A 27,237-nucleotide genomic window follows, 5' to 3' on the forward strand; every position below is an offset into this window, starting at 1 on the left:
GGCCAGCGGGAGAGTTGTGAGGTTCGAACTCCAGCAACCTGAGGCTGACAACTTTGTGGAAGCAGCCACTTAAAGGCCTGAGCTAGGGCCAGGCCCCCAGGTAGTTTTTTTCTGAAATAATAAAATACATTCTGGATTTAACTAACTAGCCATTATAAATGCATACTTTAAGTAACTAAAAGTTATATGCATAAATGATAAAAAGTATATGATAAATCTGATTATACTTACTTTTTTCATAGAATAATTACAGCCTGAAAATATTTAATGAATTATTATATTCATGTCTTTGCCAAATTTCTGACTACAATGTAAGCTTTTAAAGGTCAAAATCCTGCTCTTCACATAAATCATGGCCGCAGCACTTAGTGCAGTGCGCAGCTGGAACTCGCTGAAGAGTTGTTGAAAAAATAATGAATGCATAAACGGAGTTCTGAGTCCTATTATACCACTTGGCAACTTGTCTACACGCTGTATGCACATAGAAATTTTCTAAAGAGAATTGTATCTTAAATGCCCCTAGGAAAAACTCATGCTTAGATCTCATAAAATGTTTTCATAATACAAATAAATATACTTAACGTATCTCTCTCCATTTTATTTCTTCTTTTATTCTGCCTATCCTTTCCCCTTTCTCTCCATTCTTCTGGAAGTAGAAGAGTAGGTGCATAGACAGAGATACACATCCAAGATCATTAATACAAAAAATGCAAGAAATAATTGAGTAAATATGGTGATAAAGGGCCGGCCAAATGGCTCAGCAGATTAAAGTGTCTGCTTAGGCAGACACAGTGGTCGGAGGTTTGATCCCCGGCCTGCCATGCCGGCCCCGCTCCGGGGCACTCTGATATGGCTATTGAACCTGGGCATGGTGGTGCGCACCTATAATCCTAGCTCTTGGGAGGCTGAAGACTACAAGTCTAATCTGCATAGTGAGACCCTGTAAACCCTGTACTAAATACATTCTTTAAAAGTGTACCTTAAATAAAATATGATACTGCAGACTAAGATTTAAGGAGATTTTTTTAATCCAAATGTATGTAATATCTGTGTCTTTTTGTAGTTCTTTTAAAGATGTGCTGTATAAGTTGTATTTTCCATGAATACAACTGTTAGCACTTTTTGCCTTCTAGAAACATTTTTCAATAGAGCTGCTACTAGATAAGGCTGTGAGAGATGGAATTTTGCTCATTCATTAGCTTAGAATCTATCCATCTTTGTATTATTCACATTACGGGCTGAGTAATTCTTCCTTGTGGGCTGGGTATTTTAATGGGTATAGCTACTTTCTTCAGCAGAAGCTCTGTACTTTATATGATAAATGCCAGTAGCATGCTCCCTTCCATCTCCAAGATATGACACTCAAAAAGTTCCCTAGAAATTTCCAAGAGTCTCAGAGCCCAAAACTCAGTCCCCAGCAGCACTGCATCAATTATGAACAATTTTATGAATGCCCACCATGGTCACTTAATGAGCTGAATTTAATCAGTCTTTATTTGACTTGATGGACACCACATTAATCCACATGCCATAAACACAACCATTTCACAGCCCAGTGACCTATGTCCTGATAATACATTCCTATTTTGCAAAAAGAAACAAATCCTTACACAAATAAAGGCACTTGTTTGATCTGCTAACCTATTTGAAATAAAGGAGACCTATGTCAAGAACAATTCAACCTTATTTCAAATCTAGTGGGTTTTGTCACTAAGATTTATATCTGGTAATTTATGTCCTGTGGCAAGATCATTAAAAGAAAAAACCTCACCTGAAATCATACTACCATTCTTACAATAAGTACGACAGCACACCACTTTCATTATTTACCTTGCACAACTGCTCTCCATGATGGCTCTAATTATAGAATCCATGACATTGTCTAAGTGGTCTTAAGTTCCTTAATCCCTCTGTCCCTTTTTATTAGTGTGTGACACGTCACTATCCTGTAACCCAGATATGTCCTGTGCTCATCAGTGGAATATGCGGGCACTATCCCCGCATCTGAATCACTGCAGAAGGAAGGGTCCGCTTACATGGGTTTTACTGGGAACAAGAACAGGCAGAGAGCACAGCATCTGCCTTCCTTGTCCACCTGTCTCTCTCTGCTTCCTCGACACTGTGGCTTGGGCAGCTCTCCTCAATGCAGGCCTTTCCATGCTGTTTTGGCTGTGGAGCCCACTGACCACCGACTGTAGCTGTGAATCAAAATAAATCTCCTTTCCCTTAAGATGTGGGTGTCAGGTATTGTCCCAACAAGCAGACAAGGCTAACAGGGCTTGTCTTCTGAGAACTCGTTGAATTTATCCTGAGTCAAAAACAGTATTCCTCAAGCTTTGCTTGCTCTTACCCAATTTTATATAATTGCTATCTAAATTAATATCCAGGAAATTAAAATTCTAGTTATCAGGAATCTTGCCCTATGAAGGAAGCTTTTCCACTTTCTCTTGCCACACTGCCCAAATGAAAGCGTTCTCCCCATTCAACATTATTTACACCTTCACACTTTGCACATCTGTGATACTATATTTGAGGCAGAGTATTGAGCTAGGAGAAAGGTATAAGATTTATAGAACACTCACTTTGCTTTCTACATCTGTATTAACTCCTCTAATTCATAAGCCTCCTCTGCTAGGCTTTTCTTGCATTTGAAAGTTGAAATTAAAAAGACTAGCTGGGAACAAAATGCGTGTGGTAGAGCTTAAATTGGAATACCAAGCTCCATGCTATACAACTCTGTGCTCTCATCTGCCTACTGCTGCAAGATAAGAAGACAGAAAAGATCTACCTCAGTGTACCAGGAGAAAGAAAAAGAAAGAAAGAAAGAAAGAAAGAAAGAAAGAAAGAAAGAAAGAAAGAAAGAAAGAAAGAAAGAAAGACAACAAGGAACCACGAAACAATATATTCCAAAGGCCACAACAGTGGTACAAACAAAATATCAAAAGAGGGAAGATCCATTCCGGATGGGTTAGAAGGGAAGCAAGGCTTTTCCAGGAAGTCTTCTAGGTGGGGCATGGAAGAGGAACAAGAAGAAAGAGGAATCCTTCCAAGAAAGACACGACTCAGTGATATCATCAGTGTACAAACACCATCAAGTACAATTTGCACCAATTATGGTGGTTAAATCACTAGGCAGTACAATCTTATGAAGCCACAATGGTATAGGTGGCTTCCATTGCCTAAAACAGCATTATGCAGCACATGACTGAGCCAGAACCCAGGGCAGTATTGAAAGTGGGTGTCATGCAGCTTCCAGTGAATGGGAGGAGAAGGTGGGGAAGGGTGACAGTGGCCGTGAGTTTGAAGAGACTTGGATAGGACAAAGAAGCAAAGAGAACAGTTCACAAGTTCACAACTTCGAGTGAAGGATGTTGTTTGGGTTGATTATCAAGGATGACTGATGTGATCTTTATGGCCTGAAAGCAAAGCAAGCATAAAAGCTGGCTGGAATGGATAGGAGCGAGATCTATGAAGCCAGGAAGGTGACCGTGGTATTCATTTCCAGTAGGATGGTGGGTTCCAGAGGAGCAAATAGATAAAGCTGCTGGTAGTGGCTGGGGAGGAGGGCTGACATAAATATGACGCAGACATTTTTGTGTGACTCTCATTTTGTCACATAATAACTCTGGAAGCAGCAAGCCACTGAGCTGTTTTAGGCTTCTGCTTCCTTATCTGCAAAAAGAACAGTACTATGTATTGATTAAAATCAGTTATTTGATCTTAGAGTTAGAAAGCCTGAGTTCAAAGATCATTTCTGTCACTGATTACTAGAGTGACCTCGAGCAATTGGTTTAACTTTCTGTGCTCCGTCCATAATCTCCAAAGTGAGAATATTACACAGAAAGCACATAAAAGGGCATTTGGCCCATCCGAAGCATTTAGGGGATGTTAGAACTCATGCAATGTTAATATTAACGTATCATGAATCCTAAGACTGCCACCATGCTAAACGAAAGCCTGGAGCCTGATACATAAATGTAAGCTTGACGGCTAGAAACAGAACTGATTGATAGTTATTAAATAACTAGAGTGAGAAGGTCATTTCCAGATTTACCTTCCTCCTTCCCCATCACATTCACATCTTTTCCAAATGGTTTCCTCTGTGAGATGCTTGAAAATCTCTGCAGGTCACTGTCACAAGGCTTAATCCAAGCCGTCCTGTGACCTCCTCACCTCCTACTGTTTCTCTTGGAGTATGGAGCCAAAGTCTGCCCTTCTCTGACTCCCATTCTGCTAACAGAGTGTTTTGTGTACAGGGCATGCTCTTAGGAAATGCCAATCCAAATAAACAGCAATAATAACTTCCTTTCCGGAGACTTTCATGATTGATTGCAAATCTTTCTTTTTGGAATCTTCTTTATCTCAGTATCTTTTCCAATCAGTTGGCCACTCATTCATTCTTGAGATTTTAATGGGGATAAACTGCTTTCTGGTAGTCTATCAATTTCAAGAGGTTCAGTTACTTCTGAGTTACTGTGGTTGGCAACCATACATTAGAATTTAGTCTCCTTGTGGATAAATCCTTACTTGAGATATTGGCTAAGTTCAACTGCATGTCTCAGTCTGGCTCATCTTTAAATCTTCCAGATGATGGTGGAATCATCAGAAACCAACTGTCATCACACTGCCTGTTCATCTTTGCATCCTCTGCACCTTTAATACCAACATCTTGAAATGCTTGGTCCCAGAGAACATGAGGTGAGGTAGTGTCCTCTTAGAGAACATCACTATATATTATTTAATGGTTATGTACATGGTATAATGCTTGCTTGACAGTCATCATTTTTGTTTGGTTTGATGCTGAAAATAAAAATACATATTGAACATGTGTAACACTTCAACAGAGAGGGATAGATTATGCCAGGAAACATTTGAACACATATGTGCTCTCATATCCTGAATAAGGTCTTAACTTGGACACATATAATTTGGTTTCACACGATTAGTGCTCTGAAAATAAAGTCTACCTCTGAAGACGTTTCAAGATTGTCCTTTAGTCAAGACTTCGCTAAAATCAGAGCTCAACATATCCCACCATCATGCTCTTTTCTCTGACCTGTCCTCTCTCAGAATTAAGTAATAGAGTGTACAGGGGACTACAAATCAGTTTTAAATAACACATCAAGTTATTTATTAGGAGAAATGTGTCAAGTAAAGAAGAATATAACTTAAAGTCAGATATCCTGGGTTTCATCTCCCACTACACCTTCTACTATCTAGTGCTACCGGGGAAATAACTGATAATTCTTTCAATTCTGTCAGAAGAATATAATGTACCAGGATGTTGCTTCATAAGGCCACTGTGATGAAGCAAAATCTGTACACAAAATGTTAGGTGATACCCACACTTATTCTACTCAATTCTAATTCTAGATGTTGCCCAAAATGAGAAACTCCAGCGATTAGTAGAATAAGTTATAATCTGTATCTTCTCTTTTCCTATCCTCAAGTACAAATCTCTACTCTTGAGAAAGACCTAGAAAATGTATTGCTGAATAATCCACGGCCTACTCCAAGCTCCTCTTTATAGACACTCCTTTCCACTTGATATAGAGAATAACTTCTATGGTGCAAATCAGCTGAGGTGGCATTTTTTTCTTTCCCCACATTTTTATTTTTTAACTGTGGAAAAAGACAATTCTCTTTACTAATACACTATATAAACAGTCAGTCATCCTACTGCCTGATCCCACTAGGGCTAAGGAAGACATTCTTTTGTGTCACAACATAGGAGGTGATAATGCAGTTGAGTAGAGAGTGTATTAATGAATTGGGCATAAAAAAGGAAATTCTTCAAAACAACGAATTATGATTGTAAAAACAATCTTTGAATTGGATTTTATGTTCTGGTTCTTGTAGCTCTTTCATTTTGCTTTAAAATTCGGTTCAATGAAGACCTTTAAGAAACTCGAGATCTTCTTACGAAGTTCTCTACATCAGGGTGATTAATGGCCAGGAAGAGAAATATGAAATCTTTTTTAAAAATAAGTACATTTCCCCAAATAAATAGTTAATATTCCAATATTTAGATATTTTCATTTTTAATTGTGAACTTTTCTATACTCTCAAGCAGTGTACCCATGTCACTGTCATATGTGTCAATAAATCACCAATGAGAAATCCTAGCGGGACAGCGTTGCAGCGATGAGTTAGTGAGGCAATCACTCTCACTAACCAAATACGCTGCACTGCTGCTGACGAAGACTCGCTCACTCTCAGCCACACAGATACACTACTGTGCAGAGCGCTTGCAAACACTTCTAATGTGCTAGCCAGAAATCCACTTACGTCATCAATATGTCAGAGATGGGCCATCAGCTCCTCGGTGGGAGGGAACATGGAATAAAATATACAAATTAATGTGTAAAATCTTTACTTGCCTTTCCCTAAGAAAAGTATTACAAACCTCACTGGTGCTCTTAATTGTCCCAAGGACAGTTTTGTAATCTCTGTGCAACAAGCCGAGGGCCATTCGCTGCTGTTCTCAGGTTACGGTCTGACTTGTTTCCCCTGTATTTGTTAATCACACACACACACACACACACACACACACACACCCCTCTCCTTTCTCTTAATGCATGAAATGATCGACTATATGCAGCCCTTTTAGGAGAGCTGGTATGTGTGGTGAAAGACTATCACCAAAGAGGATGAACATGTCACAAAAGGCAAAAGAAACTGCTGATAACCTGCTGCCTGCTGATCAGTATCCACCCAGGCCTATAAGGCATTAGCTGTGAAGCTCCGGTTATAGTCCTCTCTACGATACACAGCCGTACACAGCTTGGAGGACCACGATCACCCCACAAGAATTTATACCTAAGAGAGGACAGAAGCACTGGTGACCTGGCACTCCTCCAGATGACATCCATTTTTCCCAAGTCAATCAATCAATTTCCATTTGGGCAGTGGCTTGTCACTTAGCAGGAGACTAGCACTGCTCACCCCAGGTGTGGGACTAATCCTCTCCTGGAGGGTCTGCAGGAGTGGACTGATTCAGTCTGTTTAATCCATTTAATCTAATCAAATCAGGGCCCGGTGCCTCCCTTTGTCACATCTGATGCCCCCATTCTCATATTAAAAAAGGAGTACACAGGCACAAGCCAGCCCTCTGGGTCCCTTGATACATCATTAAGTTGTAAAAATGACTTCATCACTCATGACAGAGAAATTAGACAGCCCCAGTGGTGGCATACGGCAACTGGAGAAAAGCTCAACCAGCTGCCCACCTGATTCTCTTCTGAAAAATTATGTCCTTCCCCCCGAGGCTGCCTCTGCACTGCGGTAGCAGGATGTTGCAGCAGAAGAAGCCAGAGCAAAGGAGGGGAAGAAGAAACTGGAGAATGGAGGGAGGGACCAGCTTGTGTCAGCAAAAAGGGTTCCATCTTTGCATCTTGTAGGGTGAGTTATTTTCTTTGGTGAGGAAAGAGAAAGCCAGTGGGAGAAAGCACATTAACCTGGATAGCTAACCTGTAGGATGCACAAAGGGAAGGCGGTGACACGTGTGATGGGCAGGTAGGTGAGTGAGACAAAGAGTGTCTGAAGCCCTCAAAGTCTGGGTGCATATGAACCACTTCATTTCCTCCACAGTGGGTGGGTGGTCGCTTGTAGCAGGCTACGCTCAGAGTCTGAATTATTTTCTTACACAAGAAGAATGTGTAAATGTAAAAATGTTAAGAAACCTTCCCTTGAAATAGACATTGCCACAGATGGGTCGGTGGAGAAAAGAAAAATGGTAGATGACAAATGACAGACAGATACTGTGTGTTTGGTAATGGAGCTTATAAATTAATTGCCAACTATAATGCTGAAAAATAATTGAAGGACATCTTTATTGTTTGATTTCTGAAAAGGAAAAAGAGGACAGAAACACTAAGAGCTCTCCATTTCAGGATTGAAATGTGAAGATGGTGTGTTTACTATGTCATTCTTCTTCCCTGTCTGAAAACAATCTAACAAGAGCTTCTTGCATTATCAGGGAAAGCATATTATTTAGATTATATAAAAATTTATTTTTAGAAATTAAATCCACATTAATAAAGAGTTTTAGGATCATGTCTTTTTATTTGTTAATTTTGAAACATGCACTAATCTCTTCTATATCAGAGATACAAATTGTGTTTCATTAGTCAAAACGCCAAGGGAAAAAAAAACGCCAAGGAAAAATCCTTTCGATTTTTCAGAGAAAGGTCTAAAATACTCTCAGTTGTGTTCAAATTTCTGAGCTAGAAACTAGGAGCTCAAACTAACAAAAAAAGCTAACACAATAATAAAGTGATTAATCCGTATTTTCTCCTGCAGAATATCACACTATCTGTCTAAGCCACTGTATAGTGCAGAGTTAGCCTTTTACAAGAAAGAACAGAAACGCCCATGCTGTGCCAGTGCACGCGTGTGCGTGCACGAACACACACACACACACACACACACACACACACACACACACACACACACACACAGAATGTTTTGCCTGACCAAAAAAAAAAAAAAAAGCTATAGAGATCCCTTGGGCTTGCTAAAGGCTTCAAGCTCTAATTCCTGTCTTCTCCCTTGGATTTGGGGCATGATAGATTGTGGTTTTTCATTCAGAGAACAGATGGCTCAGTCTGCAGCTGAAAGCAAACTTTTCAATGAAGCACACAGGATTAGGCAGAGATGGTAAATTTCAGAATTTCAGCTTAGGGGTAGTTTACAGCCATGCTTCACAAGACATGCGAGTTCTAGTGTGGTCTCTCTATGCCCTGAGGTGAGTCACCCCTTCCCTGGTCCCCTCCCTCACTTCCTAGTTTGGAAAGGGAAGAACTGGTTTTGATCACCCCTGCCCAGCTTTGGCACAGGTTCCTGACCATCGGCCCCGTGTCCTAGGGCTGATGTGACACCTTAAGTTTCTTATTTAAATAAAGAACTGTTTTTCCTTAGCAAGCTTTGTTTAGAACTGTAGAAAAAAACCTACCAGACAAAATATTGCAATATAAATTAAAACTTCATAAATAAAACGTACAAGTAGGTAGACTAAACTGAAGCTTTCCACAGAGAAGTCTCACTTTCAGATTGAAAGGATTTCCATAAACATATTCATGCCTGGCATGAATTTGAAGATTGTGTTCACTACATTATTACCAATTTCTAAATTCTTGTTTGAAGATATGTTTTGCATAGCTCTTTAAATCTTTGGAATAAGACTCATGGAAGTTTCAGCGAACAGTAATTTCAATTCTAAATAACACATAATGGAGAATAATTTTTAAAAGCAATATAACAGGACACTAAGCATTGTCACCACAGAAAGAATTCATTTGTACTATAATACTTAACGCAGATATAAATACAAATAAGCTCAATGGACACAGAGCTTCTAACTCTTCTCTTAAAGTAAGGTTGTGTTAGTCAGAAATGATAGCATCCAAAAATTACCTAGTATCAAGCGCCCCCAAAGTTTACAGATACAGTACTTCCTTATTTAGCTATGATGATGGCTACAGGATCGATACTTTGTTTAGTCTCCTACAGAAATACAAACTAAGGCTCAAAGTTGTTGAACACTTATAACTGAGCAACACATTCAGATGTCCAAACATACACAGTATTTTGTAAGACTCTACATATCATTGCTGTAGAGCTTTGATCCAAAATACCTTGATGTGATGATTATTTTATTTTTTCAATAAACATCTATGCTAGACCAGGTGATCTTCATTCAAGATTTTATTAATGCAGCCATGGGAAATACAGACAAAACTTTCTGCTCTCATGTAGCTGACACTTACTGAAGCAAGGGGCACATTAGCAGGGGTATAAATGAGTAGACTATTGATAGAACAAGTGCAAGCTATGTAATAAAAAAAAATAAGCTGCATGCAAAAATCAAGAATACAGGAGCAGGTAGGGAAAATTTTAAAACAGGAATGAACCACATTATTACATAGACAAAGGCAAGAATAAGTTTTGTGGACACGGTTGTGCATTAAAAAGATAATGCTGAACAAACTTAACTGGCTGTTTTTGTTCATCTCTTTTCCCCAAAAAAGTGTTATTTTATATTTTATTTTGTCTAATTAAATACTTGTCCACATTCCTTACAGCAATGCAGGGTAAAAGCAGTCCTTATAAATTTTGCAAAAAAAGAAAGAAAGAAATTGTGCATTTGTGAATATCTAAATTACTATTGGTCTCATTTTCTTTATTATTGAAAGAAAATGTTTGCTCTATCATGTTTTCATCATGATACTGTGTTCTCATCTTCAAACCTTATAGTTCTTAAGGGAATCTTCCTTTGATTTTCCACAGAGGCCTCCAAAGAGAATGGAACTGTTCTGCTCATACTGTGATGTAGTTCGTTAAGGAAACACAATGGAAAAAATGATGTAGGAGCCCTCCTGGGACACTGAATGTCTTTCCCTCCTGACCTTCAGTGCTTCCTCCCAATGAGCTCAAAGGCCAAAAATCTTAGAATAGGATCAATACAAGACCAAAAGGTTGTATTTTGACCAGAAATGTGTCTGCTTTGCTTAACCAATAAAATGGGGAAGCCAAATTATTGTGCTTAGTTTTCATTGAGAAATTTGCCAGGTGGTGTAACCAGGTGCCTTGCTCCCCAGGGAGCTGGTGCCACACACCATGCTTCCCTTACTCCAGTTCCGCCCAGAACAGTGAGAGCAAACATTTGCCAGCATGAGGTGCTTTCACACCTAGAGGAAAGAGCAGCTGCCCCAGCCTTCCACCCAAGAGCACTTCCATCCTCTGACTCCATGACCTGCATGGAGAAGCTTACATAAATGGACAAGCAGTAGGCAGGAGACTGGTTTTGCTGTGCTGTTGTTAGCATTTTGAAATAAAAATCATAATAAATATGCATTCTCAAGCCAATTTTGCAAATCTGTCTTATTTATTTTTATTTATTGTAATTGGGAATTGAACTCAGGGCCTTGTGTTTGCCAGTAAGGTGCTGTGCCCCTAAGCTATAACTGTGATATTTTTACTTATGAAAAACTTTCTAAAATAAAATTCTATGTGGCATTTGTAGGATTAGGTGGTCACCTACCAATATATGTAATAGTAGATGTATCCGCATGGTTAAATTATTTGTGCTTTTATTATCCTTTCTTGATATAATTTTGTAACACTTTTATAACTAGAGAAGAAAATGTCAAATGTCTTTAAAGCTTATTTTCGCAGGTTTTAACTGTATTTGCAATGTTTTATTTTTAAATGAAACAAATACCTCCAAACCACTGCACAAATATGCATAGAATAGCCTATATTTTTATGGTATTTTACAACAAATTTAATTTTCTCATTGTTACAGGACACAGTGTGACCTATGTGAAAATATTCAATTTCTCTCTTGAATATGCATTTAAAGTTACAATGAACTTGAATCCTATAAGAATTATAACGTTCAAAACTTTTTCCTTTAAAGCAGTTAAAGCAAAGCAGCACCTTAACCTTTTCATGGCTACAGGAGAAACCAGTGACAGTACGGAGTGTGCGCTGCTGCTAGAAAACTGGCAGACCCGCTTCCCGACAGCCCAGGGCTGCGGACAGGGAAACCCCACACATCCCACTTATGCTTTCCCAGCAGGACAATTTTAGCATTGTAGCATTTGGCAAGCTGAATATTTTGCCTCTGAAATAACTCTTAACTGCACTGCCAAGCAAACCGAGTTGCTTGTATCTCTTTTTTTATTATTATTTTTACTAAATTATGTATTGATTGGACTTTGTCTCCTAAAGATCTCTCTCTCTCTCTCTCTCTCTCTCTCTCTCTCTCTCTCTCTCTCTCTCTCTCTTCCCTCCGTCTCTCTCTGTCTCCTTCCCTTCTCTCTCCCTCCTCCCTCCCTTCATCTCAGGAAATACAGGCATCTGTTTTGTTTTAAAACAAAATTTTGGGGCCGGGGAGATGGCTCAGTGTAATTAGCTCTTCCCTGACAAGCGCAAGGGCCTGAGTTCAATCCCCGGTTCCTCCAAATCAATCAATCAATCAATCAATCAATCAACCAACCAACCAACCAAAAATTTAAGGAAGATTGAAGAAATGACACATCACAGATTTGATAACCAAACTATAACATGTTCAGTCAGTAATACGAAGTGGAATGAAGATTGTCTTTAAATGATTCTGCCTAATATCAATATTTTCTTCAATTTAGCACATCCATGCAACTTTGATCTTCATCGCTAATCACTTTCATCTGTTATCGATTCATTTAAAAAAGCGCATTTGGCCCCGCTTTATCTGAATGTTAGCCACCCCTACTGTTAGGCGGCAGACACATCAACAGGCAGGATTCCAAGTGAATCCACGGCACGCTCCTGTCGCATCTCGCGGAACTGTCCAGAAAGCCCCACTGGAGCCTCTGAAAGCCTAAAATAAATCTCCCAGTTCTTTCTCAGGCCCTAGAGACTAGTATCCTGGGAGGGAAGCGGGTAAGGGACTGAGGGAGACAAAAGCCTGGGGCGAGGGCCTGGGGACTTGGGGAACAGTGGGAGGGAGGGGCGGGGTACAAAGGAAGGGGCCCGCGTGACCAGGGCGGGGCGGCTCAGGTCTTTATCCTTTCAAGGTGATCTGGGGTAGTGGAGGATGGGCCTCGACGCAGGTGCAGGCTCTGAGAAAGACAGACCTGAGGTCTTTATTTAAGGTCTCTAATCGGCAGAGCTGGAAGGGCGGGGCGGGGGCCTGTTTCCTAGTGCCAGTTCAGACTAAAGAGCATTTATGGTGATTTGTTTTCATCAAAATGCTCACAAAGAAACAAAAGCGGACGCCCCTCAACCGTAGGTGCCGGGCTCGCTCCTGGACATCGTCCCCCCGTCCGGCCTGTGTCTCTGCGCGTGGCCCTGGGCTGGCGCAGGGACTCGCGCGCGGCTCGGGCTCCAGAGCCCTCGGACGCAGCTGGGCGCCTCAGCTCACCCCGCCCCTGAGCAGCGGCGCTCATTAACAGGTGGAGCCGCGTCCGAGGAGTGGAAATCCCTCCCGTCTCCATAGAAGCAAATCCTTCCGCTCCGAGGCACCATCTGGGGAGACCCGGCGTGCAATGCTCCCTACGCGGCTCAGCGCCGAGGGGAGCCCTGTGCCCCAGGACGCGCGGGGAGCGCACGCCGACCCCCCATGCCCCTGCGCAACGGCCCCTGCTCGCGTCCGGCTGATCGCAACTCGCGCCCCATCACAAGATGCTTCAACCACTGCGCGGAATGAGGGATTCAGACCCCAGAGAGGACGCGACCGCGCGCTCCCACCTGGGCGAACGTCACTGCTCCGGCTCTCGACGGCTATGCCCGCAGCCCAGCCCCTACGGGGTGTATCAAGGGACCAGAAAAGGTCCAAGGCCTCCCCCAAACCCCTGGGCGCTGCGCTCCTGGGCGCAAATCCTGAGCGTCAAGGTCCGGCCCTGTCCCGTGCTTTACCTGTTAGCTGCCAGGCGCGATGCGATGTATCCGCCCGGAATCTGTGTGATGATGTAGCCCCAAAAGAAGGAACCGTGGATCATCCCCACCGTTTCCGGGTCCCAGTTGAATTTCGCTTTCTACAGGGGTGCAGGGAAGGAAAAGAGAAAAAGGGGAAGAGCAGAGTCAGTGCTGAAGAATCGCTTCCAGGGGCTTCCAGGCCAACGGGCCCTCCCCACGCAGGGCTGCGTTTCCGGGGGCAGGAGCCTGGCTTTTCGTTTCCTAACAAAATTGCCTCTTGTAACTGAAATAAGGGGCGCTCATGTTGTGACTGACAGCGAGGCCTGCCGCCCAGACTTGGTGGCCACCTCCGCATGGGGAGGCCTGATTCCATTAATGAAAGAAAAATCTTCAGGAGTCCCGTCTTGGAAATCTGGCCCACCCCAGAATAGACTTAGCCAGCGCCTCCAGAATGGGAATTTCAGCCAGCGAAGGACTGACCAACGGCGACTAGTGAGAAGGCAGCGGTGCAGTGCCTTCCAGGGTGGATTGCAATCCGCTTGACCCACCCAGGGAAATCATGGAGAAGGAAGGCGCAAAGCTGGGACGGGCTAGGAGAAGGCGTATTTCCTCAAATTTGGATGGGTCTGGAGACTTTTGGAGTTTGGCCCTTGAATTTGGGCTAGTCTGTGGAGAGAGGACCATTGGTTGCGAAGGAGTGGGTGGGGGAGAAGAGCCTCAGGTTAAGACATGTTGCTCCAGGGCTGTGGGCCACAAAGTGCGACGCCCAAGATGGGCACAGTATCTGCACCGAAAATTTCAGACTGCTTGTCCTGGGAGCTGAGTACCTACCCTCGTGCTCCTCGTGAATAAAATGTTGAAACCAAACGCATTTTGCGGGGTGTCTTGGATTCCTCAGAGCTCAGTGGATGACACGCAAGCTCCCCACACCCAGAGTGTTTCTCCTGAGCTTAGTTTACAACCTGGCCACCCAGGGTCCTAAACAAAAGGAACTTTGGTGGATTTCGGCGTCCTTGAAGTGACCTCCCCTCTATAGGTGTCGCTGTACAACATACACCCAGTAAAGATTACCGACTGACAGCCCCGGAACCCACGATGGTCCCAGCCCTCAAGGTTAATGTCCCCGGGGCCTCTCGACATGCAGCTAATTGATTTGTTCTCTGTTTGGTTTGATTTTGATTATTAAAAATGTTTGGGTTGGGATCTGGTGGCAATGGGGGCCATAATAACGAAAATCCTACTCCATTTCTCCATAAAAACAAAGGAAAATGAAAATGGTGTCAGTTTGAACTGAATGGACACGGCCCGTCCCCAACGTATATTAAGTAGCTCTCGCCGAGATCCTAGCGAACCAGGTTCTGTTTTCTGTTTTGGTCGCATAGGAGCGGGTGGATGAGGGGCTTGGGTTCCGAAAGTAAGGAGAGGCCTCCCGCGTTGGGCCGGCCGCCGCCCACCTCCTTGATGACCTTGCCGCCGCGGTGGATAGTGCTGTTGTTGACCATGTCCACGATGGCCACACCCAGATTGCAGCGGATGCCGAAGGAGATGCAGAAGCCCAGGCCGCTCATGACGGCGATGATGTAGCGGCGCGGCAGCCCGAAGCACGTGCAGTCGCACAGCGGCGCCTTCCTCTCGGGCACCTCCAGGGGCTTCCCGTCTTCTGTCAGCTCGATGGTCTCCCCCGCGGTGTCCTGCTTCTTCTCCAGCACCCTGTGGGCAGAGGGGGGGAAGCAAGGAGGCCCCGCGTTAGATCCCTGGGGCGAAGTCCCGCCTCATGGTCCCTCATTGTCCCGAGCGGGCGTCGTCGGGGCTGACTAGCATATCCTGACCTTGTCCCTCTCTAGGGGTCAGGGTGGTGGGGTGACACCGAGCCTGGGAGCTTCAGAGGCTCCTTCTCAGCGTCCCGCCACCACCCCGCGCTGCGACTGGACACCTCCAGGTGTGAGACGTCAAATGCCGGGCGCAAGGTCCAGCCCCTCATAACCTGGCACCCAGCTTCAGGGGCTTGGAGCTGATCGCGGGCCAGGTCTGTGCTCTGTGGGGAAGGGGCGCACAGCAGCGCGACCGGGCCATCTGTGTGTTTCCCGGCTTTACTCCGGACCACCGCGGTTCTGACCCAACGAGACCCAGCCGGGGACGTCCCTGCCTCAGTCACACGTGCTAGAGATGTGGTGGCCGCTCCTCTCCTGGGAGGCCAGCCCTAGCCCCGGGGCGCGGCCTCTCCTAGCATGCTTCTCCCGGGCAAAGACCCAGAAGGCTGAGGACATGGAGCATTCTCCTTCCTTTTGCTGTAGCCAAGGGTGCCCGCGCCCTCCTTGGTTACACATTTCCCTTTTTCTTTTTCTTGGGAGTTGGTAACAAAGGCCTCCGCAGCATATGGCCGACACCTCAGCTTCCTACAGCTCCAACATGAATAATTAATTATTCATAATCTTGCGTCATTACTATCTCGGTTACAAACATCAAAAAAATCACTAGGTCCATTTCCAAAGATGTGAAATGCGACTCCCAGTTATGACTCCCCCATATCAACTTTTGTGAGATTTCCACACCAAGGCGGGAGATCTCACTTAAAAATCATTTTTTTGGCATAGTAGTGCATAAATTTTCGCCCATCTGAGTCAATTCCTTTCGGGCTTTCGTCCTTGGGGGAAGGGGGAAAGGGACAGGTAGAGAGGAGTGATGGAATTATCTTATTAACGGTATTGTTGTTCTAGTTCCTAACCTGTGAAATTTCTAGTTTTACAAAGGAGGAATGAGAAAAACAACAGCTTTGTAGCCCCTTCAGATTCATACTCTCCACATTTGCACAAAGCATGTCTCCATTTACAATTTGAAAATATTTTCCAAATCCTCCCCTTAGCTAGTTTTGATCTATGTCCTTTTAAATCATGCTGCTTTCTTTCACTCACAAACACAAGTGAAGTAAAGGAATATTTCGAATCAATTCCAAGAATGAATGGCTTGGGACGTTGCCGCCAAGACGCTTCAGAACAGAAAAACAATGTCACATTTCCAGAATCTAGAAATGTCACCTACAGAACGGGTCATAAAGGTAATGGAGGAGAGGTTAATGCTAGTGCTGAAGTCAGCCCCCAGTGTTAGGAAACAGTGTCAGGTTTTGTTTTGTTTTGTTTTGTTTTTCAAGAGAAAAACAGCTAAGGCAATATTTTTACAAGGGCTTTAGGAGCCTATGTAAGTTGAACTCTGCACCTGAAGTCCCCACCTGATCCCTGACAGAAGCTGGGCTGGGAAAGAGCAGCCCTATCCAGGGCGGTTGAGGGACTGCAGGGCCCTTGCGGTATCCACTGCCGCATAGGTGCTGGAAGGAACCTACCCTACCAGAAGCCCTCCAGACTTGAAGAAACTGAGAAACGAGAGGGCACACTGATGACTTTCTTTATGCCCCTTACAATTTACAAAGGCTTCAATTTCCCAAATGTGAAAATCACTTTCCTCATGGAATCGTTTGTCCTTTGTGTCTGTCCTTTCTGGCTGATTCTGCTTAACAAAATATATATACATATCACATACCTGGAAGGACTGAATAGGTTTCAGTTTATAGCATAATGGATGCAATAATGACAAAGGAGATTAAAAATAATTATATATTTTCTAGGACTTTCAAAGTCATTTTGCTTTCTGTCATTATGGTTGTTCTTACAAGCACAATGACATTTCATATGCAAGAACTAGGTGGCTATAAGAAAGCTGATAAGTTAAAATACACATACATTGCTTCAGATTCAGAGAAACGAACTACTTCAGGTATCAATTATTGATATATATTTATTTCATTCAGCACAGAAAGAGATCCCCTGAGGGGTTCTCTACTATGGTTTTGAGGCTGAGATCTAAATTTCTTTCTATCATTTGGAATATCTGATTAATTTTAGAGGGTTATATTTTCTTATTCATTGTTCTGCATCAAAGGAATTCATTTGAGTTATTCAAAGCACCAAAAGACAGTTTTGTTTTTTTTTTTTTAAAGCAGGTACCAGTCGTTTCTTAATTGCAAAGAGGATAAGTCTTGGGTAAGAGAGAATGAGAATTTGCAGGTACTAAATAAACACACACACATGCACACACACACACACACACACACACACACACAGGTTCATTTAGTGCAACATTCCTGCATTAATAAGCAGGTTTCCCTGAGCAGCTTGGCTGCAGCAATGAGCAACAAAAAGACTTCCTGATCATATTACAGTCTCTCTAAGCAGCCAAGGTTTATGGAAATATTCCCGCAGATTGTTTCCAGGGTGTGCTCCAGGTACACCGGGGTTGCTTTCTCTTACCTGTAGATCTGGCCGAGAGATTTTCCAGCAAAATTCTTTAGCCCCTCTTTTCCTGGGGCCAAAATCCTTTGTTTCACTGCCTCCATCCTCGAGAAGACTGATGTCTTGCCAGATTTAAGTAGCGATTGCTAAGAAAAGCGAGGGCTGTGCATATTTTCCCTACAGCTTAGCGTAGCTGTGGGCTTTTTCTTCTCAGAGGACTGGTACTGGTGTGCCTCCAACGAGAGCGCGAGTGAGAGAGGGCGGGAGCGTGAGAAGGAGAATACAACAGAATAGCTGCACGCAGCCCACGGGTTTCCTAATAGGAGAGTTGGTAGACACAATCAGAAAGTCTCATTGGAAGGGGAGGATCTGGTGGCAAAGGGCGAACACAGTGACATGGTATTTGGGCGAGTGCAGACGAGTCCTTGTCCTGGTAGCCAGTTCACTGAAAAAGATGTTAATTCCCGATTTCCAGGACTCACTGCAATCAAATCTGCTGGCTTTAACGGAGGGGGCAGTAATATCACAGAATGCTTGCGTAAGGTCAATCTCAAAATGGTGCCTTTGCCGCAAAGAGCTGAAGCACTTTCAAAACTCAAGGGAGCAACTGAGGTCTCAGGTGAGCCCTGCCGCTGTTAGTTGTGCCTCCCTTCCCGTGGTCGCCTCCCCTCGCGCCGGCGTAACTGTGCTCTGCGGTAGAGTCGACTTAAGATGGAGAAGCGCTGCTGCTCTGTGAAGACGTGAGTAAATAACAGATACACAGGTCTGATTTGGGTAACATCAGGGAGACAATTTTCAGAATGGCTGGCCATGCCCGTCTGGGCGGGTCATGGCAGCACGTTCAGCACCACGGACAGAGCGAGTTTCTAGCCGAGGGGAAGCCTCTCGCGGAAGGCCAGGGGGCCAACTTTGGAAGGGAGCTGAGCAGACCGACCTGATCGAGGTCCATTCCGGGCTCTTCAGGAACGGATGCTATGGAAACCAAGCTGGAAGATGTCATCATCCCCTGAGTTTGGTGGAAGAATGCTGTACTGGGTTTTGCCAGGGAGAAGAACTTCATTAAACATTGACAAGTTGCTTGCAGGTTGCTGCCCTATGCTCAGAGCACAGTACTGCAGGGAAGGAAGATTTGAAGGTGCTTCACTTGTGCGTGTGGTATTTGTGAACTCTAGGGACTCTCTGCCATTGAAAAATATGCCCACGAAATGCATAATTATAGTACTTATTTGTTTAATTTCACCCCTGAGAAGAGAAGAAAGGCAGGCAGGTAGTAAAGAAAGAAAGGAAGAAAGATGGATGTGAGGGAGAGGAGAGGAAAAAAGCAATAACAGAACACTCACTTAAGTGCAAGACAGAAAATCCAATACAATTCTTTGGAATTTGAAGTCATTTTATTTACCTCATTCACAGCTCTGCCAAAATATCAGTATACTGAGGAAATATATAGCTACAGCTTATGTTTGTCAACAAATTATTAATTGATGATATTTTCAAGATTTAATATATTTATCATCCACTGAAATCTTTTTTTTTTTCTCCTAAGGTATTCCTAAGAACTTTTGAGAGATTGTCATATAAGATTTTTTATTTTATTTATATGGCTAGATATAGGATTAATGAATTTATTTGATTTAGCAAAACAGGAAACCTATGAATCACAAACCTCTGATATACAATTCAAGCAAATGCTTATAAAACAGACTGGCCTTGAACTATATTTTCAAGGTCAAAACAGTACTGTTGTTTAAGCCAACAGGGGGAGTAGATTTTACTTAGGAACCATAGAACTAAATCTCAGATCTAAATACAGAATCATGTTGGACTATGTCCTGAATAGTTCAAATGATCAAATCAATATTATTTGCTGAACAGGTAGCTGAAACACATTACACAACTCGCTGAAACCATTTGCTACCTCTAAAGATGGTAATTCTCAGATCATTCATTACTATAAATTGTAAAAAAATAACGTACTGGAGTTTTATTTCTTTTATTTTTAAAAATATGTATAACATATTTGCCTGAACTAAAACAGTAAATTGAATTTTTAAGGCTGTATTTTTATAAATTCTATTTGCTTCCACAAGGAAATCAATTATGAAGACAAAGAAAAGATATCCAGTAACCTACTTCCTTGAAAATAATAAATAAATACTCAAGTTACTCAGTATTTGACTCATCTGTGTGTTTTTCAAATTTTTAATCACTCAATTTAATAAATTTAATTCACCCAGAAATATCCATGAGTTTATATTTTGGGAATTTGTGCAAAAATGAAAGTTTTAACAAATATCTGTGAAGGTCAGATGTTGATAAAAAGACACTTCTTCTTGAGTTTTCTCTAAATGAGTAGATATCTAAACTATCAAAAAATGAAAAATGTACCATTCATTATATTTATAAAGGGACACCAACTAATATAAGTCCAGCAGAAAAATATTCTTTGTAGAATAAAATGATTACATTCATTCATCTTCACTGAAATAAACATTTTCTGACTCCCTTTTCCCTCCTCTTCAGAGCAGATTGAATATCTGAGTCAGAGTAAGTATTGACATATTCATTCTAAAAATATTCAATGAGTGCCAAGAATTACACTCAGTCTGGAAATATCCCTTAGAAGATTTCATGAGCTACGTAGAAAGTAGATAGAGAAATACAATTGCAAGGAATTATGGGTAAAATTAAACAAGTGAAATATCCCAGACTGTGTGTCAAACTATACAGAAAAACACTTCATTCAACAATATTTCCTTCCTTGTCTAAATATTTGAGAAGAAATTTAGACCAGTGAAGATAGTGGCATCCCATTGGAATTGAGCAGGGAAGAGCAGTAGCATTTGGAAAGAGTCCTGCCAAAAGTGAATTCTGTGGCAAAGTCCTACACCCAGGGAAAATGGTGTATTTAGAAAATTGCAAGAGTTCTTGCTTGTCCACCTGAAATGAAATAAATTTATAGCTGATCCCCAAATTTATAGCTGATCCCCATATTTATAGCTGATCCCCAATATAAAAGACATGTATTTAGATACCAGTTTCTGACCAAATAGATTTTTTTCCTATGTAGTCACAAATAAAAAACACTGAACACATATTTTTGTGATCCTGATAAATTTGTGTGTAGACAAAGAAATGCCAGTAATTACCCCTAAGGCATATATTTGGGTGTATACATAAATGATTTCCTTTCTTTAGGCACTCTTCTTGACACTACAAATGCTTACTATTTCTTTGACTGGGGATCAAGCTCAGGGTTTGTGTTTCATACATAATTGTTCTGCCTAGGAACAGTTTTATATCTTTTGTCTTGTTTATTTTACTTTGAGACAGGGTCTTACTACCATCTCAAGCTTGTCTCCAAATCAAGCCCCTCCTGTCTAAGCTTCCTGAGTAGCTGAGATTACTGGCATGCATCATCAAGCATAGTTTTTGTTTTTGTACACAGGTTAAAGACACCTTATGTTCCATCTCAATAACTTTTCTTCTGGGAGAACTCTCTCTCTTACCAATAGTTTTATTTAATATAAGAAACATGGATAGCATATCACAATTTATGATGTGTTTTTATTTACATGATGACCTTATTTACTCTTCATAATTTTTTAAAACTAAATTAGTTTTCAGTGTATTTTATGGAGGAAGAAAGTGAGAATGGATGTGCTTCTTGAAGGGATACACCTAGAAATGAAGGTGAAGAAGGGGCACATGTTAGCAGTGGTACAGACTTCTTGGAGTTTGAGATTTTGACAAACTACACACTTAGATTCAATGGGTCCAGGGTGCTGCCCAAGATTCAACAACTTTGAAAATATTTCCAGGATTCCATGCCTTTAAGATACACTTTGAATATCAATAGCTTATTGGGTGGAACATGACGTCAAATGGTGAGTTCAAGTCTAGACTGTTGGGATTATCAACCCTGCAACTTTAAAACCACTACTTAGCCTTAATTATTTCAATTTCTTTTTGCGCACACAGTGAGCTTGCAAGGATCGCTATCTTCCCTTCCACTCGTAAAAGTCAATGTATTTTTTATTAGCTATTCATTATTACAAACATTTGTCATTGCCTTGTCCCCCACTGAGCTTTTCAATCATATTTAAGCCCATGATTAATCATAAATTGGGCATACAACAAAACTGCCAAAATATTTTGAAAGTTCCATCTTCTTATATTTTAAAAAAGTCTAATCTGATTGCACTTCTATAAGGAGATAATGAGCTTTATAAGCAACTGGCCAAATAGTTGTATGCATGTATTGTCATTATATTTACATATAGTTTTACTCACAGCAATGAATAGGTTTGTTTACAAGTGTCCATGCTTGAGAAGATCTTTGAGTAGATGTAAACATCTTGCAAATGTTGCCCTCTGCTGGAGGCATACCTCAATATTTTAGAAATAAACTGTCCTCAGTTATGTAAACTACTGTTTTTTATTTCTGTATTTTTACTTTTCTGTGTTTTAAGTACTTGTTAAATTCAAATCTTCTCATGAAAATATGAAGACATTTTTGGTGACAAACAGATTAGGAATTGCTGACAGAGTACAAAATGCTCTTAGGAGTACATTGATTATCAACAAATGCTTCAGTGAATAAAAATTTTAATACTATAATGAAAGATAAATGTAACTGTGAAAATATTTAATACTTAAGATGATAAAATCTGATATCTTGAATGTAACATTTTCATTTATATTTTGACAAATATTCAGTAGAAAAAAAAAAAGGCACCCATTCTGGGACAGGTCTTTTTTGTAGAGTACAGTAAACAAACTCAGCAATAAGTTTAGAAAGTGAACACTTCTAAAGAGAAAAAAAATTACAGATTACTTTCTACAGTAGGGCTATATTTGACTTCAGCTTCTTATGTAAACATTCACTCTAATGACTGCACACATCTTTCAAGTTGAAGCTAAAAAAATTAAGCTCTAGGATGCATGTGTGAATTTTTCTCTTAGTAAAGATTTTTAAGTGGACAGTTTTTACTTCAGCTTTATTTGATTATACTTTAGAGTATTATCCTGGGAGACATTTCTAAGAAATTACCTTTGTACTGTTTCCTGAGAAGCAAAAATTGAAGAAATAATTCAGTTTAAGAACCACATCTGTGTGCATAACCCAGTACTCTGCCCTTCTCTCTCTAGTGATCTAGTATAAAACGTCTTTTCACTTATCTAGTTAAAAACTTGAAATAGGGAGTTCTAAACAAGTGTACATTGCTGCTTTAAATATGTATTTTAACTGTAAAATAGATGTTTAATCCCACCTGAAGTATATCCTTTTGTATTGGAAATAATCTCATGGTTTATTCCAGTCTTTTCTTTCTGTACCCAAGAGAAGACAAAATCTTATACACTCTACACCATAGTGCCCTTGGAAAAGCCAAGTTTTAAAGTGAATAAAACCACTGCCACAAATTCTTATCATAATGATCTTTCCTAACTCCAGGACAAGATTTCTAGTTTTGACTTCCATGCTCCATACTCTGGTAAATACGGAATGACTTTGCAACAGTTGGCCTCTTTGAACTCTGGAAAATACATTCCAGAGGTAAAATATGTGGTTCTTAATGGACATACTGGGGAAAAAATAATAGAAAAGAGATGCACCTTGTAAACAAAATAAAATGCACCCTTCAGTGTAAAGATGATTGAGGCAAACATCACTGTGACTTGTGATATTTTATATACAAGTTGACTGAGGGACAAAAATATGTCATACTACTGGATATGAAGAAATCTGAACTAGGTTTGACGTTTTCCTTCTGAGTCCTGTAAAGATCCTATCTCACTGTCACCACTTGGGATTCTAGATCTTTTCCTTTGAGCTCCACCCATGTGTCATCACAGACTGTGAGACACTATCAAGTTGCTCTCCCTGGCTACCCACAGCCAGAGATTTTATGTTTAACTAAGCACTAACTTTGAAATTCCTTAAGGCGCCAGGGGCAGAGGGTGGGGGCATTCAAATGTCTAAAATATGGAATGATGCTTTATGAAGCGCACCTAGGAATGCACAATTTTATATGAAAACAAATATTTAGAATCAGACGACCTCACTGCTATAAGTGTACAGTAGCCACATTTTTGGACAAGTAGATACAACACCACCAGAAAGGGAGAGCTGGGAGCTGTTTTTTAGCTGGTGCTCTCTAGTGGTTAAGAAGAGAAAGATTCTTTGGAGTTAAAGGATCTGACCTTTGTGTTGTTTGAGAATGAGTGGGTGAAGAGGTGTCTGACATTACTATTGTATATGCTTTACTCCTAGCGCAAAGAAAAAGGGACAATGAATAGGTTATGACTGAGAAAGTAATCTATCTTACACATTTCCTGTGCATCGCTTTGTGATGAAACTGCTTCCTTCTCTATAAAATGCAAAGTAATTTCTTGAAACTCTGGATACTGAGGGCCATCACTTACTGTGCACAAGCAGAGTCAGTATCTCATCAAAGCACAGAGAAGTCTGTCCTCTAACTCGACTGACTTTTGCATTCTAAGCCAGTGAATGCCTTTTTGCTACACATTAACCGTTGTGAGTTAATTATGCTTACTTGCAACAGAGAAGGCCTTGGGGAGATACTCTTAAAGTATCTTATGAATGGAGAGCTGGGAAATGAAGAAAACATGGATAAGCAGAATTGTAGTTTAGCTGCAAATGTAAAACATTGTTAAAGGAATCAAGTATGAACAATCACAGAAGAAAAACTCCCATCTCATTCAAGGTCCGGGAATTATCTGTAGTTACATAGATGTAAAAGCCAGGAATGGAACATGGGCCATTTTACATAAACAGCTTTGAAAACATCAGCTCAAGTAACATGAGGAGATTGCTTCTGGGGACTAACTCGATTTATGGTGAGTGTATGTCCTCAGCTGGGAGTGACGTGCCAGAGTGTATGTCCTCAGATGGGAGTGACGTGCCATTACTGTACCTTCACGGAGCTGGACGTTAGAAACCAAGTGGAACTGGGTTGGACAGGAGGCAGCGGTCAGTGGGAAATTTATCAACCCACAACCCTTCCTCTTCCTGCCCTCAGGTGCAGGCCAGGACAGGAGGTCCCTAACACTTCGCTCCTTAGGACAGAAGCAGTGGACAGTGGATTGGATGCAATCAGCTCCTTTTAAATGAAGACTAGTGGCTAATGGGTCCCAGCTTTCGACCACTTTGGTTTCTTCCAGGGTGTGTCTTCTGGGGACAAGTCCGTTTTATAACAGTATCAGACAATGCAAAATGTACACAACAGCAGGTCCACTATGGACAGCAGCTCAGCTCTACTAAAGTGTGTCCTCACTAAGAAGCTGTAATGTCAGGAGAGGTTAGAGTGAGAAGTTTAGAGCAAATGTGAGATTAATTTTAATTAGCTCCATTGCCAGTCAAGCAGAAGACCCAATACTATTATGGACTACTGGACTATTTTGGAATATTTTGCTGAGTTCACACACCTATAATGTTTAAATGACAGGACTAAACAAAAAAGGGGATACAAATGAATGACCACTTTGTATCTGTGTATTCAAAGAGGTTAGGATAGATATATAGTTACATTCTCATAATTCAAGGAATAGAGGGATTTGTTCTAATAATGTTTGTAAATAGGATATCATGTCTGCATCTTGTACAACAAATAACCACTAGGAAGACAGTATGCAATGTGTTAATTATTGGAACTGTCCTACCAATTTGATTTGAAACTGTCTCATTGCTATTTATTTCTCAATAAAATTATGCAAAAAAAAAATTCCTGTCTGGCTGAGGCCAGCTAGGCAACCTTGTGTTATGTGTTACAAACTTTGCAAAAATATAAATAAAGGATGAGTCCTTCCGATTTGATTTGAAACTGTCTCATTGCTATCTGTTTGTCAATAAAACTTTGAAAAAAAAATAAAAATAAATAAATAAATAAAGGATGATTTTGTTGTGAGCTGAGTTAGTCTTGCCCATCACATGGACTAGCAACCAGCCAGCACCCCCCCAAAAAAAATTAATTAGCTCATTTCTTCCAAAGATGCAAAATCTCAGCCAGGGCAGAAGTCAAAACACTATTTGCGTGTATCAACACAATGCATGAATGTGTCTCATCTATCACATTTTATATTTTATATTTAGTTTAGCTTTTATTTTATCAAAGTGATAGATGTGCTTAGATTTAGAAGTCAAAAACATATTTTCCAGTAACAGTCTTTGGGTTTATTCTATCTACTGACAATATTTGCTCTTGAGACATCTCACTATAGTCCATAAGATAAATATGTGTGTGTGTGTGTGTGTGTGTGTGTGTGTGTTGTGGCATTTCACATAGCATAAGTATTATGTGCTATGGCTATTATGATCCTTATACTCCTGTTAGTTTATTTGCCATTTCTCGCATATCTATTTTAATCTTTCAATGAAGAATTACTTTAATTCTTTTTTTATTTACAATTTTGGTTTTTCTTTTTATAAATAATTAAGTTTATTGCTACGTCTTTTTCCCATAATTTTATTGAGAAACAAATAGCAATGAGACAGTTTCAAATCAAATTGGTAGGACAGTTCCAGTAATTAACACATTGCATGCTGTCTTCCTAGTGGTTATTTGTTGTACAAGATGCAGACATGATATCCTATTTACAAACACTATTAGAACAAATCCTTCTATTCATTGAATTAAGAGAATGCAGCTGTATATGTATCCTAACCACTTTAAATACGCAGATACAAAATAGTCATTCATCTGCACTCCCTTTTTATTATTTAGTTCTGTCATTTAAATATTATAGGTGTGTAAACTCAGCAAATATTCCAAAATAGTCCAGTAGTCCATAATAGTATTGGGTCTTCCACTTGACTGGCAATGTCAGAAGTTGTTGACCTGAGTCCCCCACAGCTCAACATAGCAACATGGCTTTACTTCTTACATTTCATTTCTATACTTTTCTGCTGGGAATTACTTTAATTCTGTGTGCTTTTGTTTCTCATTTCTTTTCTCACTCTCTCAGAAAAGATAAAAACATGAAAATGCACATACACACACCTTTCCTATCCCTCATCCTCTTATTTAATTTACAGCAAAATTGTGATTTTACATAATAAATGTAAAAATATAAATTTATGTATAAAAACAAATATTAAGAAACCCTCCATGCAAGGTCCTACAATTCTCTAAAAATTCCAGCTCAAGCAATCAGCCTCTTGTTTTTTCTGTTTTGGTTTGGTCTTTGATTTTATTTTATTTTTATATTTTTTTAATTTTTAGTACAGGTTCTACAGGATTTCACTGCACAGACCAGACTCATAGTGATTCTGCTCTTTTCAACCTCCCAAGCACTGGGATTAGAGGCATGCACCACCCCACCCAGTCTCAGTTGCGCCCTGGGGGTGGGGCCTGCACAGCACACCTTGGATCAAATGTTTCTTGTTCTTATTTCCTTTTTCATTCATTTAGCACTGCATCTTCATGCTGAGCCCAAGGGTACCCTTATTTACTTTCAATTTTGAGACAGGTCACTCCAAACCCCCAGCCTGGTGCCAAGCACGTAACCATCTTCCCTCTTGCTGCAGAAGGCTGGG

General features: G+C 40.9%; 1 protein-coding gene across 1 annotated transcript in view; it reads right to left on the reverse strand.

Annotated features, from left to right (window-relative positions):
• Positions 1-17,942, reverse strand: part of Slc17a6 (solute carrier family 17 member 6) — a 38,662-nt gene extending 20,720 nt beyond the window's left edge. Inside the window, exons 1-3 of the mRNA XM_004642685.2 lie at positions 17,703-17,942; positions 14,856-15,111; positions 13,402-13,520 (exon numbers count right to left, since the gene is read on the reverse strand). Coding sequence (XP_004642742.1) covers positions 13,402-13,520; positions 14,856-15,111; positions 17,703-17,788 — 461 coding nt within the window. The 5' untranslated portion in view covers positions 17,789-17,942. The remainder of the gene's footprint in view (positions 1-13,401; positions 13,521-14,855; positions 15,112-17,702) is intronic.
• Positions 17,943-27,237: the final 9,295 nt, after the last annotated feature.

Source organism: Octodon degus, unplaced genomic scaffold, assembly GCF_000260255.1.
Source record: "Octodon degus isolate 3935 unplaced genomic scaffold, OctDeg1.0 scaffold00159, whole genome shotgun sequence".
Classification (NCBI taxonomy): Eukaryota; Metazoa; Chordata; class Mammalia; order Rodentia; family Octodontidae; genus Octodon; species Octodon degus.